Source organism: Corvus moneduloides, chromosome Z, assembly GCF_009650955.1.
Source record: "Corvus moneduloides isolate bCorMon1 chromosome Z, bCorMon1.pri, whole genome shotgun sequence".
Classification (NCBI taxonomy): Eukaryota; Metazoa; Chordata; class Aves; order Passeriformes; family Corvidae; genus Corvus; species Corvus moneduloides.
This window is the reverse complement of record NC_045511.1, coordinates 39,430,455-39,452,221: the sequence shown is the minus strand read 5'-3', so window position 1 is coordinate 39,452,221 and position 21,767 is coordinate 39,430,455. Positions and strand designations below refer to the sequence as shown.

General features: G+C 40.4%; 1 protein-coding gene across 13 annotated transcripts; it reads right to left on the bottom strand.

Moving 5' to 3' along the window:
• Positions 1-323: 323 nt before the first annotated feature.
• HNRNPK (heterogeneous nuclear ribonucleoprotein K) lies at positions 324-21,764 on the bottom strand. 13 transcript variants are annotated; one of them, XM_032095299.1, is made up of 16 exons: positions 21,674-21,764; positions 18,730-18,807; positions 18,546-18,625; positions 17,580-17,689; positions 16,162-16,218; positions 14,611-14,654; positions 13,653-13,725; positions 13,027-13,155; positions 11,993-12,121; positions 11,196-11,503; positions 10,810-10,864; positions 6,982-7,032; positions 3,113-3,134; positions 2,953-3,035; positions 2,323-2,492; positions 324-1,544 (listed from the first exon to the last, which is right to left on the bottom strand). In XM_032095299.1, the coding sequence occupies exons 3-16, from the start codon at positions 18,592-18,594 to the stop codon at positions 1,511-1,513; spliced, it is 1,314 nt and encodes a 437-aa protein (XP_031951190.1). In that variant the 5' UTR covers positions 18,595-18,625; positions 18,730-18,807; positions 21,674-21,764; the 3' UTR covers positions 324-1,510. The 13 variants fall into 13 exon arrangements, with proteins under 13 accessions (XP_031951190.1, XP_031951194.1, XP_031951198.1 ...); XM_032095303.1 differs by having other exon boundaries at positions 324-1,483; XM_032095307.1 differs by having other exon boundaries at positions 13,027-13,140.
• Positions 21,765-21,767: the final 3 nt, after the last annotated feature.

Below are 21,767 nucleotides of genomic sequence, written 5' to 3'. Positions count from 1 at the left end.
CGACTGCAGACTTCTCTAATTTAGGTACCTTGTCTACCAAGCCAGCTGCCTTCCCACTGACAAAAGAGGGATGGCATTTCTGACTGTGTACAGAATTCGCTATTCTCTGCCAAGGGAGCCACAGCCTTATGCATCATGTCTCGGGCTCCTCGCCTTTACCATTCCATTTTATAGAGTAGCTGCATTAAAAAGGCCAGGTTCATGCACCACAAATCATGGGGGGGTTGGGGGGAAGACAACAAACCAACCAATCAAAAAAAAAAAAACCAACATAAGAGAATCCTCACTTAAATCTGAACCCATATCTGTATGTGCCACACACCTTTACACTTTTTTAATCTGTTTTTATTCAGGAAGTGAAATTAAAACTTTTAACTATAAATACAAATGCCAAGGTATTACATGAGATATCCAGAGGCTTTATATTTTTTTTTAATTTTTCACAAATAATTCTTACGGAATTTAGCATACATCTGGGAAACAAGTTGAAGTGTTGCATACAATGAAAAACAAGTTACATAGTTGTATCGTCAATCTTCCAATTTGCAATTCCTACCTCATACAAACAAAAGCTCAGGAAACAGGTATAATTTATTCAGTAATGGTAGAGCAACTGTCATTTCTAACAGTTATCTGCATTAAGCAAGCTGTCTAAAACCAGGTGAACTTTACCACTGTTTACTCAGTGACATCACAAAGTTTTAAAATATTTTATTTATATACTGTCACCAATATATATATGTATTGCAAAGAGGGCCAAACACTTGCAAAAATGTCAAGTTTTACACAACATTTGAGTGAATATTTTCACCTTTTTTTTCCTCCCCAAACAGCAAAGCAGTCATTTTTTTCACACGATTTTTTTTAATCTGTCAAAAACCCCCACATAACTCCACCTATATATCAAGGAAACTGAAGAGCAAGCTTAACAGCAACTTTAATTTATATGGGAAAAAAAACCAAAACCTAGGTGCATACATTTTAGTTATGATCTTATGTAGACCTGAAGAAAAATGACCACCAAGAATAGGTTCACTAAATTTATTTAAAAATCCTAAAATGTTTCTTACAAAAAAGCATTACATTCTGCACACTGCTCTCCACAAATGTCAGGGACATGTGGCCTACCATATTCTCCCCCTTTCAAAGTAAGATACAGTGTACATAAAGCAGGGTGTTCACAACAATTACAGAAAAACAGTACAATTTACCACCAACAATGAACAAAAATAGAATTCACTCTCTCTGCCGCTTCAAAATTTCAATGTTAGTCTCGTGCGCCCTTCCCCCCCATGTATTTGTAAGGAACTAAAACATTACATCTGGTGTACAGCAAAGATTCCACTACACCTCAAATGCAGAACACCTATGAAGCAGAGGAATGTTGGCTTTTTAAACAGAAGCAGATAAAAAAAAAAAGGGGTGCAGGACTCCTTCAGTTCTTCACTAGTCTTAGAAAAACTTTCCAGAATACTGCTTCACACTATAAAAAAGAAAAAATAATCTTGCATTAGAATCCTTCAACATCTGCATACTGCTTCACACTATAAAAGAAAAAGAAAAAAGCATGTATTAGAATGATGGACCATACATCTTGCATCAACATTCATAATGACATTCATAGAGCATATTAAAATTACAAATTCCTAACACATTTAAAAGTAAATAATTTTAAATTATCAATGGGTAGTAATTATATTAGTATATTTCAGGCATAGTTAAATATTAGTAATCTAAAGCCAAACATTCCAGTTAAGATATTAAAATCTGCTATTAGCAGCCAGAATGTTAATACAGTAAATGCTATCTGTAGCTGTTAATACTTGGCAGAAAAGGCAAAGTACTGTCAGCAAGGTGTGAAATGCTGCGTAACAGCCCCAAATCGATTTCAACTTGTCCTGTAGAGGCATGGTCTGTGCCATATGGCAGACTGTGATTTGTTGTCAATTTAGTTATCTAAAAACAACAAAATCACTAGTCTTCCACACAGAACTAGGCCAACATCCACTGAAATCTTCTATATTTTCTACAGGCTCTATGTAATTTATTACAAGTAGTTTTTTTGCAGCAGTTTTCACCAGACAAAGGAGAGGACTGCTTGGTTAAGATGTCTTCCAGCAAGATTAGTTTTGAGGCTGTCTTCATTTTAATTAGAATGGAGAACAGAAGAGAATCAAGGCAGAACTACCACTGGAGAAGTTAGATTCAAATAGTTACTTAAAACCTGCCTTCTTAAAAAACTGATTCACAGAGGAGAGCAGTTTTATAATATACATGTTAATTTAAAATTGACAGTAGGGATAATATTGAACTTTAACTTGCCTGTTCTGCAGCAAATACTGTGCATTTTGTATCTGGTCCTGTGTTCCTGTAATAGTTATTATCCGATCTTCTGAGCCTTCTAGTGGTTCATCAATTTTGATCGAAGCTCCTGATTCATGACGTATTTGTTTGATTCTCTGGCCTCCCTTTCCAATAATAGATCCTGCCAACTAGGGAAGAAAACAAAAACATTCATTTCCTGATACACCTGTCTTTCTAAAAAGTTAGACAATTACAGCAGCATTTGAGTAGTTTCCACAAATTCAGTTTTAAGTGTTGCAATGGGAGCTTATTTCTTTATAGCCTAAAAATATCCCCTGCAATATTAACTGTATAAACACAGGAGAGATAAAACTGGGAGAACCAGCTCTCATGTGCAAAACGCCAAGTTACAAGGACCATCTCTAATTACTGAGTATTAGCCACAAATAAAATTGTTTAATGTGTCTCTGAAGACAGAAACCAAACAGTCAAACAATACACTGTTGGTGACTTAGGAACACTTGTTTTGTATTAGAAGTACTTATCAAACACTCCAAGTACTTCTGATTTACTTAAACAGTCTGAGAAATGGCTGTGACTTTCTTCTTAAGAGAAAGCATGAGTTGAAAGCAAGTCAACTTTACTTACATCTTTGGGAATCGTTACTTGTGTTGTGATGATGGGTCCACCAAGATCTCCGTATGAACCACGCCCCCCTGCGTAAGAATAATCTGATTTAAGTGTATGCATCAAGCCCTTTAGTAACTACATAATGAACTACATGCAAAGTTTCTATATGAACACTTACCATAACCAGAGCCACCCTCAAACTGTAAGAGAAAAAAAAATTGAAGTGAATAGCCATGCTTCATTAACACGTTTTTGTCTTAAGCATTATACAGTTAACTTTGAGCCCGTTTAATCAAACACTTCAACCTGATATAAATACAACAGTGTTGTGCCATCAAGAGCATCCTGAGGCAGAGAGAAGACCAGAAACAAAAGGGGTGAGTGGGAGGAGATCTCATTAACCTCTGTCCATTTGGACCAGAGGCCATTTTGTGCAGGACCACAAGTTGGATGGGATGAATCTTGTAGGTCCCATCCAGATATTCTGTGATTCTTATCCTGCCCTGTCAAAACCTCTAAATGCCTAAAATGACAAAGGATTCAGCCATGCCAGTTTACCAAGGCAGTCTCACTATTTCAGCTTCCCAGAGACAGCTCTTGATGCTGATCTAATTGTGACCTCTGTACTAAACAAACACTAAAATTACAAGATCAAAGCAGAGCCATATTACCAATACAGCTGAAGAGAGTCTCCAGTTCCGGGACAAAAAGAATGCCCAGTCAACCACCCTACTTCATCTACACCTTTGGAAAAAAAAACCAACAAAGCTCTACAACTTGTGTCTTGATTCAGACTATGCTACAACCTTTACATTTTTGAATAAACAAACATGACATGAGTTACTTCTGTTATATTTAAACCACCATATACCAAATGCAAATCACTGCAACGAGCACTCCTGGCCCTTTTATTTTTAGGATTTGTAAACTTGCATTTGATATCAAGTTCTCGTTTCACCTAATGTGTTTGCAGTGTGCAAGACCCCATATTTATACTTTCCTTCAGAAGCAGAGAATAAATTACATGGTTCTCTCAAATTGAACTTCTGAAGAGACTTCTGGGGTCTGTGAGAGGAGGCTGGAAGCTGCCTAAGGCTGAAACTGTCAGCAAAGCTGGTGGCATCTCAGTGATAATATTTCAGAAAAGTGTGAAAAATTACCAATGTGTACTGACTGGCAAGAGTGTAAAAGGAGGAAAAAGAGCTCCAGGCACTGGAATGGAGATAGCCCAGCAGCCCATCGACAGAACCACACTGGAGCAGATCACTACACTTAACCCACTGAGGGATGCTATGCGAGAGCAGGTAGATACACCCCGAAGGAAGCTGCACTTTTGTGGAGATTCCAAACAGGCACAGATGCGTGGCAGACACCTGCAGCCTCTGAGGGGACCAACACCAAATCAGTCTGTTTCTGAAGGACTTCACCCTATGAAGGTGACTCACACTGGAACAGTCTTAAGAACTGCAGTCCACTGGAAAGAAATCATTTGAGCAGTTTACAAACAGCTGTATCATCCCATGGAAGGGACCCTACACTGGAGCAAGCAGGGGAACAGTCCAGGCAGGAAGGAGCAGTGACAAGTGTGATGAACTGACTTGGAACCTGCCATTCCCTATCACCCCTGCACCATTCATGGCAGAAGAAGAAGAGTAGGGAATGAAGGAGTGAAAGTTGAGTCTGTGAAGAAGTGAAAGGTGGGGTAAAGGTGCTTTTATGTTTCTTACCACGCTACTCAAAGTGGCAGTAAACCTACCCCAAGCCAACTCTGTTTTGCCTATGATGGTAATTAATAAGTGATCTGCCTGTCTTTATCATGAGCCACGGACTTTTGCTACTTTCTCCCCTCAACCTACTAAGAAAGGGGTGTGAGAGCAGCTGGGTGAGCCCCTAGCAGCCAGTCAACTTCAACCACTCACAATTACCTGCCCACAGAAGTTACAATGTAACAACTTTCCCAAAGATATTCCTTACCATCTTTCCTTTTACATCAAAATGGGAGCTATTCAGATCAACGTTGAGCTTATCCTCTGTCTCTAAGCAACCCATACAGTCTAACCATGTTACTAAGCAATACATATTGTAAGACAACATAATAGAGCTCACAGTGGAGTCCAAAATACAAGACAATGAAGGACTCTGCTTAAGGTTTAATTCAGAAGCTTATCACATAGTTTACTGCATACACAGACATATTACTGTTGGTATTTGCCATAGGATTCCTTTTTGGACTAATTTATTTTAAAGAAAAAAACCTTTCCTTGATCACATCTGCCTCCCCAGACTACAAAACAACAAAATTTGGTTGCAGTTGCTGTGTATATAAGCTAAGAACTGACATTTCACTTTAATTAATCAAAAGTATTAATTTGGCAGCATTCTGCCATCTTGAAGACATTGCCAACACCTGATGTACTCTATGATTTCTACAATGGAGTGACTACATTGGTGAACAAGAGAAGGGCTACAGATACCATGTACCTGGACTTCTGTAAAGGCTTTGACACAGTCCCCACATCCTTTCCTCCAAATTGGAGAGGGATAGTTTCCTTGGGTAGACTGTTTATTGAACAGGGGTAGTGCATCCAGAGGGCAGTGTCAACGGCTCAGACTTTCAATGGACATTAAGTGGTGTCTTCAGGGGTGGGCCTTCACTGGGATCAATGCTATTCAACCTCTTCATCAATTACACAAACAGATTAAGTGCACCTGCAGCAAGTTTGCAAGCTGAAGTCATACTGTTGGCAGACCTGAAGGACTGGATCCCATTCAGAGGAACGTGGACAAGCTCAAGAAGTGACCCCATGGGAATCTCATTCAGTTTAACAAGACCAAGGTGCTGCACCTGAGCTGATGCAACCTCCAGTATCAGCAGAGGCTGCGGGATGGACATATGGAGAGCAGCTCTGCCAAGAAGGACTTGGGGGGGCTGGTGGATGAGAGGCTGGACACGACTCAGCAATGTGCACTTGCAGCCCAGCGTCGCCATCATGTCCTGTGCTGCATCAAAAGGTCACAGAGGGTGATTCTGCCCCACTGGTCTACTCCTTTGAGACCCCAACGTTGACTACTGCATCCAGCCCTGGGGCCCCCAACATTAAGGGCATGGACCTACTGGATCAAGTCCAGGGGAGGACCACAAAGATTATTAGAGGGATGTAGCACCTCTCTTGTAAGAAAGCCTGAGAGCTGGGATTGCTCAGCCTGGAGAAGAGAAGGCTTCAGAGTGACCTTATTGTGACCTTCCAGCACCAGAAGGCAGCATAGAGGAAGGCTGGAAAGGAGTTTTCACACAGGCATGTAGAGTAAGGACAAGGGACAATGGCTTTAAATTGAAAGAGGATTAGTTTAGTTTATGTATTCAAAAGATATTCTTTACTTGTGAGGGTGGTGAGACACTAGCACAGTTGCCCAGAAAAGCTGTAGGTGGCCAATTACGTTAAGTGTTCAAAGCCAGGTTCAATGGAACCCTGAGCATCCTGGTCTAGTTCAAGGTTCTCTACCTATGGCAGGCTGGAGCTAGATGATCTTTAAGGTTACTTCCAACCAAAACAACTCTATGATTCTGTGATAACTTCCCAAAACCTATCTGATCAAATGATACATTTTCAAACAGATTGATAGGTAAATATAGTTTATTCACAAATAAAAGTGAGAAGCTACTTTAAATATTTGCTGTTTGAAATAAAATCCCATGACATTATGAAAGTAACACAAAACATAAATTGTAAATGCATGCATCTACAGTGCATCAGTTATGGAGAAAGCTACCATTTATCAAAATGAAAATAGTGTATAAAAGAGGCAAAAAGAGGTACAGAAAAACTCCTCTATTTTTACCATGATGCTGCATAATTCCACATCTCTATTAACATTACCTGCCTTCCAAGGACACACTACTAAGTCTGCCACTAAATTCGGAGTCAGAAGGATGGCTTCAGAGGTGCAAGTTACCATGGACTACACTCGAGATCTCTTAAAAAGTTCACTTTATCACTTAACTCATTCAATAAAGCAGTTTTCAAAAAACAGGCTGAAAACACTCACCAGCTCTGGTGGCTGCATGTCATCACAGGCATCCACATGACACTGCATCATCTTCCAGATGCAACGTAAGAGGAAGAAAGGAAGTCCATGTTATACAGACTCGTAGGGAACTTGGCAACCAAATACAATACACAGTGGTACAAAGAAACCTTTATACTAGGAACAAAATCTTAATTATGTGATTTAGACCACTTTAAAGACTCACTGCCTTTTAATTTTACTTCGGGGCAACTCTAAATGGGCAACTCGTGTTTTCCTCTTCTTTTTGTGGTATTAGCAGATTTTTCCTCCAAGAAGCTCAGAAAACTAATGGCAAGGCAAAACTTAAACAAGCTTTTTTTTTTTCCTTTTAGAAAACCTTTTTACATTTTTACATGTAAAAATACTTTATCAATCTTTTATTTCTGCCATCTGTTAAAAAAAAAAGGTTTAGTAAGATTGAAAGAAGTAACTGCAAGTGATTATGACAACAGCAGGTTAAGCAGGAAGGACGCTGCTTTTCATGTTCCACTATCCATATACCTCATCTAGCCAGTAAGTAGACTTAACAATCTACTACTGCCTAACTGTATCAGAAACTTAATTATGTTTTTAAAACATATGATATATGGCATTTCTTTAATTCAGAATTTTACAATTTCAGCAATTGATGTTTATTTGTGCAAAATGAGTATCTGAAACAGGGTGTCTTAACACACATATTATTTTATGCTGCAGACTAATTTGTGGTAGTGACTACCCCGTACCAGACCGGACACCAGATGACAGATGGGCTGGATAAGGCAAAGAACTTAACTTTTACATCTAATAAAAAAATCTGTATGCAGTCCTAACTGTTGTCAAATTCTTTTATTGTAAGTTTTTTCTGGTTTTTAAAAGTGACCTAGGAAAGTGAAATTTTGTTACTTCCTTCCAGTATATGCATGAATACATAGCACAGTTGTCATACATTCTTTCTTTACTATTTTTTACATGCCCCTGAGAATGAGGGTGCTAAAAAATACAGAAATCTCAGGATTTTTCAGATCACAATAGCCCTTATGGTCCACAGGATTTGATCCAAAGTAGTTACACACTAAAATATGTACTTCTATTTACAGATAAACAAGTCTGTACTTTGGAGAAAAAGCTTCAGAACAGATTATAAGTCAAATGAGCATTTTAACAGCAGTACATATTTATACTAGAACTTGAAGCCAGGCTAACAGAGAAGTATCATCTTAAGTGATTTACTCTGTATGGCCAAGAGGAATTTAACTATCTTTCAAAATCAAAATGGGTTTTTCTCATATCAGCATTTATAAGGCTGTCAAAACTGTCATATCTCTGGAATTCAGGAAAAAACACAGTTCAGCATCTAATCTTCAAGTGTTCAATCTTTCTGCCTTTAGCGAGAAAGAACTGGCAAAAAAATTGTTTCTGTACTTTCAATTTTTCCAGTATTTTTCCAGATGTTCATCTGTTGTTGCCTTTTACTACATCTGTGTACGACAGAATCCATACGAAAGAGCACTTCTGCTCTCTTAAGAGCAGCTTTTCCCATCATTAGTTCATAAGCCACAATAATATTGGTTTACTTTAGTTTAAATTTTTAGCTACAGAACAGTTTCTATTTGAAACAAAGGGTAGCACAGGAAGACTTTACCTTTGGGTATGATCAGGAAGCTGTGATATCACACTCATTGTGAAGACTTCCATTCTGCTTACACAATTTAGGATACTAGGATCATGATGAACTAAAACTAGACATTAAATACTTTGCTGGGAAGCAGTCCTCACTCTAACCAGGCTATAATACTTGGTCACAAAGGAACCAAAGTAATGAGTAGCTTCACTATGAAAAGGAAATAAAACGGCTTTTTTTTCCATAAAAGAAACCAAACTAGCAGAAATTACTCCACTTGCTTGTAGAAACTCATGTCAACAAAGTGAAGGTCAACCTGACAGGCTTAACCTAAGTCAAAATGGATTTTCTATTCTAGCTGGAGCGGAGTAAAAATAGAACAAAACCAGAACACACTACTGCCCAAGAGTCACGATAAGTAAGACTGTACTCAACCAAATACCCAAAGAAGGGCAGGGTGCTCAGTTTATGTACTCCAGCACAGGCTTTATTAGCCACAAAGAGAAAAACACAAAACCTAAGCTCTGAGAACATGTAAATAGATAAGGAATTTTGGAGGTGTACTTCTCCATTCTTCCAGTTTCTTAGCATGCAGAGTAGCATGGGAAACACTTTTTTTGTAACTGTAAATACTTGTAACTGCAAATCTTTCCTTTTATTATTTCTAATAAGCACATGACATTCTTGCAGTTTGCAGTTCCAGTAACTCTTACTTCCAAGGAGGACACGTGAAGCCCATTTACGTAGCCCATTTAATTGCTCTTTTTCATTTCTCTTTTTTACATTCATTTAGAAGACAAAGAAAAAGTGTCACCTGCCATCTTACAGAAGGTGCCAAACAAAGCCAGAGGAGACAAGAAGATTGCTACTATCGAGATCCACCTCTGTTGTGGTTTAAGACCAGCTGGCACCTAAGCACTACACAGCTGCTTGCTTACACCCCCCCCCCCCAAATCCCAGTGGAACTGGGACAACAATCAAAAGTAAAACTTATAGCTTGAAATAAGAACAGTTTAATAACTGAGAAAAAGTTAAAAAATGAAACAAACCAACCCAACAAAAAATGAAACCTCCACCACCACCACTCCCCGAAACAAGAAAAAAAAAAAAAAAAAAAAAAAACAAACCAAGGTACATGATACAACTGCTCACCACTGCCAGACCCCATCCTCAAACCCCTATGGACCATCCTTCTGGGTAACTGCCCTAGTTTATATACTGGGTATGATGTTCTATGGTGTGGAGTATCTCTTTGGCCACTTCAGGTCACCTGTACTCAGTATGATCTCTCCCAGCTTCTTTTGTGTACCTACTCACTGTCAGAGCATGAGACACTAAGTCCTTGACTAAGGATAAATACTACATAGGAACAAAAACATCAGCATGTTATCAATGTTACTGTCATACTGAATTCAAAACACAGCACTGGACCAGCTACTGAGAATAAAGTAACTATCTCAGCTGAAACCAGGACAACCTCCTGGATTTTATTCTGAGGAAAGAGGAATCTTTTCTCAGAACAACAGATGGCTGCTGGGGCACAACAGCTTAGAAAGCAACATAAAAGGCTATCCGTATCCTTTGTTTTAAGCTTACACACACTATGGGATTTCTATCTCCCTCCCAGAAAGAAGTGATTTAGGATCCAACTTAGCAGTGGTTCTACTTCCAAAACATTCAGAATTACAGTCGATTTTCTTCAGAGAAACCAGAAAATATACAAGAATTGATTGAGAAGAGCCATCACCTTCCATCAACTAGAGCTCTTCTCAGATACTGTCCCATAATCTGTATTACTGTATCTATGCTCATGTTTTCCAAAGTTTAGTGTTAAGAATGCTTGTGTAACTCATCAGAGAATTTTGTTCTGACATGCTTTCTCTATCTGAAAAATCTACCAATTGCTATTTCTGTCATCCCAATTTAAAAAATCTGGAAGATTGCCAGTGCAAGAAAACCTACAGGGCTAAGCACAGTCAAATTCTCTCAATTGTTTTTGATCACAGGGAGGAAAGAAAGAAAACAGAGTACCATTTACACCTCAAATATTCATCCACAGGAGGACCACTTGTATGGACAAAATATTTTGGTTTTACTATCAGAACCATGTATGTCCCACATGAATGTGCATGTGTTCAGCAGCAGGAGGGTCAGCATGCTAACTGCACTTAGGGAACACAACAGGGCAAATTTTAAACTCATACCATGCCATCGTAACGGTCTCCTGGTCTGCCCCTTCGGTCATAGGACATCAGATCTCTGAAACAAAAAATGCAGCAGCATGTTAACTGTGTGATGTGCTAGCTTCTTTATTCTAAATTTTCACATTCATGATTCACATGTAACATAATATCAAACTACTCAACCCCAGTGCTCAGTATCAGAAGTTCCAGAACTACTATAGTCCTGGCAACTTACTACAGCACAGCAGGTAATTAAATTTCAGTTAATTTCAAAACTACCCTTGTCCAATACAGGCTCAATGCTGCATAATCACTACCAACAAGGAAACGTGGAAAAATCATTGAAAGTATGAATATGACTCAGATATACATGAATTTTTGTATAATGCATTTATGCAACAACTCACCCGCCACGAGGAGGTGGTGGAGGAGGAAGAGGAAGATTACGAGCTCTGCTGCCACCCCTACCACCACGACCTGGTGGAGGTGGTGGAGGTCCTCTGCGAGGGCTCATATCATCATAATCTCTTCTTGAAGGAGGCATAGGTCGTCCACCACGACCAGGAGGCATTCGATCAAAACCCCCTCTTCCACGCATCGGAAAGCCCACTGGCCGTCCCCTTCTATCATCAAACATCATTGTGAAGCCACCATAGTCGTATGTTTCATCATAGAAATTGGGATCGTAAGGCTGGGCCCGTCCTTTAATTGGAGACTAATACAAACAAACAAAACAATTCCCCAAGTCAATTAGTTCTATTACAACTGGTATATTTAATTAAACTAACACATTTATGTATTTGGAACATGTTCTTGATTTCACAATGCTGCCAAGAAAGGAGATGTTGATGTGTTTCCTGTGAACTTAACTACGACAGCAAAACTACTTATATGTGGCAGATAAATTTTGCTTTCCTTACTTAGAGAATTCTGCAAAAATCAGAATTTTTCCATTCTGATGACACGCAAAGCATAAATAATGGCCCACTAGTACCAGAAATTGCCTTCCTCCCTCATAAGGTGTACCCCAATTCTAACAACAGAAATAGTTCCCAAGGTTTTTAACTGTCCATCACTTTACTGTCAGGAAAGTAGGAGGCACTGATTTAAACTAGAAACTGTAAGACATCATTTTTCATCCAACTAATGTCTAAAACATTCATGAATGCCAATGAATGAATAAAATAAATTTAATAAACATTACCTCAGAGATAAGATCCAAGATAATCTTGATGCACTCAACAACCCTATCAGGTTTTCCACCAATAAGCACCACTCTATCAGTTGAATGAGGACAACACTCTTGAAAGAGCTTAATGGTGGTCTGAGTGTTCTGCAAAAGAAAAAAAAAAGTTCAAGATTATCAAATATATTTTAAACAACTTTATAAAACCATTAAAGCATTTTAAAAAAATTCAAAAGACAATTAAGTTCCCACCCACTTAAACCTGCATGCTTGCTCCTGAGTTATCACATGAAATTTGAAGATGACATTTTTTAAATATCTTGTTGACATAAGTTTTGCATGAAGATGAAAAGAAGTTCAATTTTCTCCTATTTCAATTATGACTCATCCACAACACATCACTTAATTAAGTAATAGAAAAAGGACCACGTAACCATTGTGAGCTTACAGGCTGTATTAGCCTTTCATATTAATAGCCCTGGATGGTAAGAGACCAATGTTGCTAGGATTATGTCTAGTTATCTTGCCTTTCTTAATCCATGCAAACAGGTATTGTCTTATACCTGAACCGACCTGAAATTGCCTTCAACACAACACCAAGAAACTCACCCACGTGTTCTCAGCTCATAGGGACCATTAAGTTTTTAAAATCTTAATCTTTCACTTAAAAAAACCAATGGTCTTCCAGGAGTTAGAATTAAAAAATACAAAACTAAACATCAAGTCCTTTTACAGTACATCTCCTGTGGAGATGCTTTCATTCGAGACTGTTCTGCATGTCCAACTACACAAATAATTCTATACTACGCAGCAGTTTATTAAAAACTCTACCACAAAAAATGTTTAACCAAGTCCTGGCTCTGCCACCAATATTACTTGTGAGGGTCCGCAAGAAAGTTGCAACTCCCAGTGCAATCTCAGAACTTCAAAAGCATGTATGCAGAATGTTCAGAAGGAATTACTGCACAGGAGATTCTTATATATGCCCCTTGTGAACAGAAAACATTGTCTACTGAACAAAATCAAATCTCAGAATAACAGAAAGCAAGTACCTCTCTGAGTTCTTTAATTTTGGCACCCTTGACACCAATAATTCCTCCTGCCAAACTCTGGTGAATAAGAAGCCGAAGTTCGCAGTCGAAGTCACTGCCTTTGTAGTGTTGATACTGCAAATAAGATGCATATAGGGGAAAAAAATAAAGATTAATCACAAAAATTCAAAATATTTGCAGTTCTAAGATTTTTCTTCAAACACAATGGTATGATTTAATTTATTGCTGAATTGTAATCCTGTATTTCTTCTGATACAATCACAACAATTTAAACACCTCACCTCAAGGTGAAGTATCAGTTTTCCCTATTTTTCATATTACTTCATTAAATTACACTGCACCATTTGCTACAAAGATTTAAGAAGGTATCAAACAGTGCAACACTTACTTTCTGGAAAGGAGGAATGCTGTTCAAAATGTTAATTTAATAAACAATGACAAGACTCTTCCCTCTACCCAAAAAATGCCAACATGTAGTGTGACAGCCATAACCCTTCTTTGAAAGGTTTCTGGCATTTTTTACTTTTCCAATTTCCTGTATTTAAAAAGTAGTAAATATTCTAGAACCACCTCATTCAAAAGCTAGTATTTTCATTCTAAGCAGAAAAAAATTTAAAGATAAATACCTCTTCTAAAGTAGGGATAATCTTCTTCAAGATTTCTCCAATTGTCTCTATATCTGCACTTATACTCAAGATGCTGTTGGAAGCCACGATGCCAGACAATATGGAGAAGGTAGAAAAGAAAAAGCGGAAGTAAATTTTTTCTATCATCACACACAAAATGTTAACAAGATTTACTATGAAGAAGAGTTTACACTTAATATTCCCCACTTAAAGTAAACCTGTTTGCTCAATTTACAACACATGCATCTTTGTTTATGCCCAGTATATATGCATGAGAAATTTAAGATTAGGTAGGTCTTGCAGAGAGAGAAAGACAGAATGGGCTTTTGGAAGGGCTCAGATTAAGTGGGCAAGAAACTGACGCAGAACTGAAAAGTAGAAGTGAATATTCATGTTCCCCGCCACCACTAATTAGGATACCCTCGCTATTACATTCGTAGAACTGGCACACCTTCTCATATTAAAAGTGAGGATATGCAAGTGGTGAACGTTGTATCTGGAATAAGGTTATGAACTCAGATTACTAATGGGCTCTCCAATAAAACAAATACAAATGCAAGACAAAAAAAGACGAAACAAATGAGAAGTGAAGGAAAGCGAACCGGAATTAGCATTTCATCAGAAATAATTATGAACAGGCAATGTTGAGGGGAGCAAGGTGGGCCACAAAGACAGAGCGAGAGACTATTTTGAACCAATTTGATTTACAATGCAGCAAATATGCAACACTTGAAGCTGTGCTCCTTCCATTGAAATAAAATTAGTGGATTGTTTGGGTGGGCAACTCACGTAAAAGTTCAGTGACAAAAGGACTTAATGGGGAAAATAAGACAGAAAACTTGAAAAAAAACAATACACCGTCTATAAGGGGATACTATTTAATTATATCAAAGGCAGGTAATAAAATACATTTCTCTCTTTCTATTCAGGCAGTGAGGCATAAACTGTTGGGACATACCGCTCGGGGCCACTGCTGTCTGGGACTGAAACACTGGCATTGTACTGCATTGGTCATTGGCGTTCGTGGATGTTGGCATTGGGCATGGGTATTCAATCGGAAGTTGTCAAGTATGGTACCCGTTTGGCAACGAGCACATTTTTGGGCATAGCCAACCAGGGTTTTCACATGGGCGTTCAGGGGCGGATGGGCCAACGTCATGGTGGGCAACGCAGGGGCAAGTCGATCCAGTACATGGGCAACGGAGATATATGGCCAAAAAAACAAGGAGAGGGAAAAGGGGGAAAAGCAATAAATTTTAATTTAATACAAACTATACTCATTACTCTCAATTAATGAAACAAGCTTAAGTTGTTCTGAAGACTAACACAATAACGGATTGCTACACCGACTGTGGCCTAACAGTATGGACTTTAAAAATGAGTCACTTGATCTGACTACTTTTTACTTTTAACAAATGATGCTTCAGTAGCAGGCTGGCTCATGAGGGTAGACACAAAACCTGTCGAGACTGATAGTACTAGAACCGTGGGCAAATTGGGAAAGTTCGTGTTCCAGACCAATCTAAATTATCTGGATTTAGGTGACGTACCGATTTACTCAAAAAACCAAATGAAAAGGAAAACCAACCAAAAAAAAACTTGGTAAAAAAAACCCTAAAAAAAAAAAAAGGAACAACTAGCTGCCAAAGTTAGTGAGCATATGTATGGTTCCTGACCATTTCAACTAAAATCTCAACTATAGCTGCGGTAGTTTATGAACTATTTATTTAGCTGGAACTGATTTGTAATGATATATTGTCAAATCTTGTGCTGAACAGAGTCTTGATCGGAAAAAACGCTGAAATTGTAGCTGATGTTAAGTACAGGAGTGTAAACAAATGGAATTTAAGAAGCGTTGCCAGGTTTTATAAATACACAATGTTAACGCTAAGCATGTGTCTAATCACCAGAGTTGACCCCCTGTAAAATGTGAATGGGCATTAAGTCATGACCACTTAAAAATGCTTCCAACAGAATGGAATGTTCTTTCAGTGTTTCATACCTACATTTAAAGCAAGAAACCTTAACATTAATGCTTCTGTGCTTCATGTGCAAGCTGTTAGGGAACAGATGGATGATTTAGTTTTTCTTTTTTAAAGAAAGTTAAAGAATTCCTCTAATTACTGGGTTAAGCCAGCCACCTGCAAGGGTTTCAGCAGTACTATAATTGATTCACACCTATGGGGAATGGTACTATTAAGGGGTTTAAGCTTTGTCAATATTTTTAATTAGCATGGTAACTCGCTTGAAGTGTGTAATTTGGCAGAATCCTACAAAAAGTGAAGGGATTTAATATAAACCTCTCCTCCCCATGCATCAAGCTGGGTTTTAATTAAAATAGAAATTGAAGAACTAAGTTATCTACTCTGACAGTCAATACAAATGGCTTGTAACTTGGATGTCTATAGAGTTGAATCGCTCCCATTTCTAGAAATGCACGCAATCAAGTTTTCGATGTAGTGCTCTGAAAGAAGTGGTGTTAAATTAGTTCAAACTCATATATACTCACGTCTGTACGAAGTGCTTTAATGTTTTTGCCACCTTTTCCAATCACTGCTCCAGCATTCTGGAAAATAGTTTTAGAAGTTATGTTATGACAAGACCGCACAGACTAAGTTTTTGAACTCAAGACTAACAGCAGTAGATCTATTTTTGCTGGCCCAAGAGGTGGGGGCAGGCACTTCTTTGGAAAGGTTCAAATCAAATTGAAACCAACTAAAAGTTTGTCCACATTAAAAAAAAATTACTAAAAGCTCTTACTACCACTGAACACAGGAGAAAGGTAACTCAGCATTGCCACTAATATTTCAATTCCAAACAGAAGTTTCTAGGCAATTCTGCCCATATTGAACTCCTCATAGACTAGATCTATTAAAAAAACCCCACACTAAATTAATATAATGTAGGTCGATTATTTCCTCAATTTCTCAGATCAGCTTTTTTTCCCCCCTTATGGAGTATGTTTACAGATTCCACTTTTGTACTCCAAACATTTGATAATTTCAAGTGCTAATATTGTTTTGCACCTCTGTAAAGTAACTAATTTTGCAGAGCAATATAAACTGATAAAGGTTGAAATGAATGTTAACAGCCACCAACTTACTTCAAGCCACCCACATCAACAGGAATAAACTGACAAATAGTAAAAAACAGTAATTGCAAAACTACATTTTTACCAGGTTCTTTCAAGGATTGCTTGGAAAGTATTGCTTTTATAACACACATCATACATTATGCTAGCAGCATGCAAAACATTTCATGGTACTCCATGTAACTTGACGGTTGGTCAGAAATACCACACAGAGTTAAGGCAACATTCTTTCACACCAACACAAAAGACAGATACTTCAGAAAGTATAAATAATCTGTAGCAACTGGAAACACCAGAGGAAATTCATATATAGCAACTTTAACTATTTACACTTGTCAACAAAATCACTGCAATCCCTGAAGCATTACTCCCACACTTCCCCCTGTTAATACAGTTGAACAAGTTTAGTAGATCTATTTGGGAGAGTTACTAAAATCCTAAGTTCTCCTCTCACATATTTAAGATCACTACTTTATAACCCTCTATAAACTAATTCTTTTCCAAAGACTCATATACAGCCATTCCCCTCAAAATAGCTACCTTCCACTCAGATGTAAAAATATCTTAGAATCTTTATTGCTCTACTTCTCAGCAAGTATATCTTCTAAAAAAACCCTGTATTGATCCATAGGGTTTTACCCTTTTAAGAGAACCCCTGGGACAATTCCATTCCAATATACCTGCAACTACCATTCTTACATACTGAAAATTATTCTAGTAAGTTATCTCATTTAAAAAAAAGTACAATCTCTCCACACTTATATCCCAACATACACTTTGTCACCACCATCTTGAACAATGCTACACACAAACCCAGTAAAAACGAAAAAGCGTACTTTGCTCTGAAGCAAGATGCGCAATTCAACCATCTCATCAGTATTCCGAGATCTTTTGAAGGCCTGCTCTTCCTCCATATCTTCTGCAGGACGTTTGCCTGTAGAAAGGTCCATAGGGGGGAAACATAAACATTTATTTAACTTTCTAAGTCTAAATAAAATGGAACATGTGCCAAATTTATGCTCTGTACTATTAATACATTCCTATTAGCACAAAACTAATTACAGAAGTCATTTCTGAGCACCTACTGCACAGAAACAAGTCTTCACTTCAACAGCTTTCTTACAGACTAACAACTGAAAATGCATTTAAAAATCTATGAACTGTGGCTTAAATGAGAATGTTGCACCCAGACAGTAAGAAATTCATGACACTGTCTAAAGGAGTGCAGCATCACCCACTTAGTATTTATTTATAATTTACAATTGGGGAAAACCTTTCAAGCATAAAGCTCAAATGCAGTTTGTCCAACACTGAAATATTGGTGGAATAATAGTAAAGTAGCACTTCAGATGCTGTTTAGGAAAAATTGGCACAAATCAACAACAGTAATGCCCTAACTTCCCTGGTAATTATTCCCAAGAAATTTTGCATGAAGCTCTTTAGCAATATTTCACATAGTCGTACTCCTGCATGTAACAGCTACAATGAACAAAATGAAATTAACATATATGCCCTACAACATTCATACACATTCACATTCTCCATACAGTTATGAAATATTTTTCAGTATTTAGTCACAACTTTCAGTTCTCATGTCTAAAAGATGCTAACAGAAAGATTATGTGTTTATACATCAAAAGCATGTGTAATGACACACTAATTAAAACTGATATTTAATGCAGAACACAAAATTATTGCTGATGCAAACATATGGTAAAGTTAAATAATCACAAAATTCTTTGAAATACTGAAATTTTTAAGAGGCTCTTTCTAAAAAAGGAATAGTCCTTTAAAAAATTTACCATTTGTCTCTGTGTTGGTAAAGGTCTCCTCCTGTTGTTCAGTCTCCATTGCCTTTTTTTCTTATGTGGACAAGCAAAACCTGTTGAAAAATAAAGACAGTACATTTTTCTGTCAAAAGACAAACTGTAAATCATGCTAAAGTGAAAAAAATAACAAAAATAAATGCCTGCTGCTAGAACTTACCACTATTATATATCCTTGAGACAAAAACTCAAGTATTCTGGGCGGGATCAAAATCCAACAGCCTATTGCTTCAAGAGCCTATAAAAACAGCATATATCAGATGTGAGTCTCCCCAGATAACAGTTCTGATTCTCACTACAGCCAGAAACCAAAGGTTTGACCTAACCTACTGCTGTGAATTTTTTCTTTATAAAAGGAAAAAGCATAGCCAAGCCAAGAGAAGATAAAGGTCAAATCTGTTCACTTACATAACACTCTTAATGTCTGAGTTACAGTTTTTGGGGACACATTAGTTTTAAGTAACTACATAATCTCAACATTATATGGTATGTGCCTTGGTTTCCCTTTTTAAAGGACACTACACCAGAATCTAGTCCTGCTGTCTAGGTCAACACAAACTTAATAAAAAGTCCTGTTACGGTACTTGTCAGCATTTGTTCTATAAATTCTCTATCAAGGTACTAGCAGGCATCTGAGCATGCCTTCCTCCCAACTACAATTGATGAATAAAATAAAAATTACAACTTCCAGCTACTCTAAAATAACTTCTTCTTAAAAATACCACCCTCTGTGGTTACATATAATCCACTGCATGCACACACACCCAATACCTCCAAAAGCAGCTGAACTTCAGTACCATTTTCTGAAACAGATTGCAACCTGCTTTTAGCTACTAAGTCACATTAGCGGGAAGTGCTGACAAAAGAAACAATTTTACAACTTACTATCATTAAAAATGTGATTTACAAACATGGCCAAACAATCACGTATTTCCCCTTGCACTGCATTAATTTCCACTGCCTCAACGAATAGAAGGCACTCATGGGTATCCACAACCGGGGGAGGGGGATGGGGCAGAAGGGGATTCCAACTTATTAAACGCACTCTCAGCTATGTAATTGTTGTCCTGTTTGTACCGGCTAAGAGCAGGCACTGCCTTCCAAGCACAGGCTGGTATTTCCAGGCACTTGAAGTGGGCTAGCAGGCATGCACAAGTTCAGTAACAGCGGGATCTCAGGCAGACATTGCCAAAATTGCAATATAATGCGGATGGTCAGTAAGGAAAAACCAGACACACTGTAATAGCCTTTTCAGACCCCGGGTAATCTATTTCCAACTATCCCAAGAACTTTAGGGCAGCGGGGAGCGAACTCTTACCAGTTACAATTCACGGCTTAGTCTCCCCTAGTCAAACCTCCCCATACGTCATGTGTTCTCAGTAACCTCGCTCAGCTAGGTAAATCGAGGACATTCACATTACTAATGTCAGGAAAATCCACAAATGCCAGGGGTTTATGTCCAAAAAGGAGACAGAAGAGTCCTTCAACTTTATTCGAATAAAGGGAGAGTCCACTGGGGCACACGCCAAAGGGGTTCGCTCTCTCTCGGTTTCGGAGGGCGCAGCCTCTTTCTATCCTAAACTCCCGGCCGCATGTTGCTCTTTTCCTTTCCCCAGTGACTGAGGTACAGCCTTCCCGAAACGCCTTCCACATATTCTCCCCTTGAACCTCCTATTCTACCCCAAAGTTCTGTCTTCTGCAGACCCTTGTCTGTTTCAGGAGCCAAGCTGTGTTGGTTCTGCCATAAACCTACTGCCCAAAGTCACTAGAGACATTAAGGCCCATTTCAAAGACGTTAACACCCATACCTTCACCCATCAAATTGTTTGTAAATACATTAGCTTTCCTCTCGCTAATAAAGTCAGGTTTCTTATGAACACCGAAGGGCTAAACGGGACGCGAGAGGCGGGACCGCCGACCAGACCTAAGAGCTGAGGAACGCCGGAGCGCCTCCAGGGCGCAGCGACACTTGTCGCCTGCCTCTCCCTCCCCCTCCCTCCCCGCGTCTCCAGCCGCCCGCCCAGCGCGGCGGGGACAGGGGCGAGAGCGGCGGCGCAGAGGAAACCCCACGCAGCGACAGAAATGGCGCCCTCCGAAATGGCGCCCGCCCGCCCGCTGCGAGGCGGAGCCGGGAGCGGAAGGGCCGCCGCCACCACCACGCGGCCGCAGGGAGTGTTACCCGGCTCTGCCCGGGCGGACAAAAGGAGGTGCCCGGCGGCTCGAAGCCCGTCGCAGCGGGCGGAGCAGGGCAGCCCCAGCACCACGGGCACTCCGCCCGACCCCGAAAGCGGCGCGGCCGGGATGCGGAGCGTCCGCCCCCCCATCGGGCTCTGCAGCTGCTTCCGCGCAGGCCGCGGCCCGGAGCGTCCTCCCTGCGCCCGCCATAATCCTCAAGAGCAGCTCGCCCCGGGCACAGTTACCACGGGCGGGCGCGGGAAGGCGGCGGCGGCCGCCGCGTCCCCGCCCTTGGAGCGCACCCGCTGGCGCTGCGGAACCCGCGCTGTTCCTGCGGGACAACGGGGACAGTGGCCGTGTGAAGGCCCTCAACAGCCGAGGCGGCGACACATCGGTGTCCTCCACACAGCGCTCTCCCCGTTCCACCGCCAACGCCTCGGGACCCCACGGAAGCCTTGGGGCCACGGCAGCCCTTGGCGGTTAAGGCCCCACGACAGGAGACACAGGCCCTTTCGCACCGCTGTGTCACTCAGCGTCGCCGAGCGGGGTACGGCGGCGGCTCTGCCGGCCCAGGCGACGCCTGGACCGTCCTGTGCCCTTCTCCCGCCCCCATCCCCGCCCCGCCGACCCCGGCCTCGCGGCGCCGCGGGCTGCGCGTACCTGAGCCCGCCGCCGGGCCCGCCGCGCACGGGAGAGAAAGGGGAGCAGCCCCGGCCTCCGCCGCGCACATCCACCAGCGCCACCCGCGATTGGTCCCACCACCGCCCCCCGCCCGGCGCCGCCGCCGCTTCGTTGGGTGAGGCCGCTGCCCGTCAGCACAGGGGGCGGCGCCACAGTCCGCACCGCCCTCCGTGAGGGAAGGGACGAGATGGGCCCGCAGAAAGGGTGGCGTCGTAAGACCCGCGCCGCGGCCGGCCGGCCTTTCCTACCTGGGCGGCGAGAGCCGCGCTGCGAGCGGCGCGGGCAGCGGAGAGGCGCCCCAGGAAAGCGGGAGCGGCTGCGGCCGGGAGGCGAGAAAATGGC

Excerpts from the sequence above, each read along its gene's own strand:
- HNRNPK (XM_032095299.1), bottom strand. The coding sequence starts at position 18,594 with ATGGAGACTGAACAACAGGAGGAGACCTTTACCAACACAGAGACAAAT. Across the intron at positions 14,655-16,161 it reads TTAAAGCACTTCGTACAGAC|TACAATGCCAGTGTTTCAGT; the intron begins GTGAGTATATAT and ends TGACCAATGCAG. Across the intron at positions 12,122-13,026 it reads AAATTAAAGAACTCAGAGAG|AACACTCAGACCACCATTAA; the intron begins GTACTTGCTTTC and ends TTTCTTTTGCAG.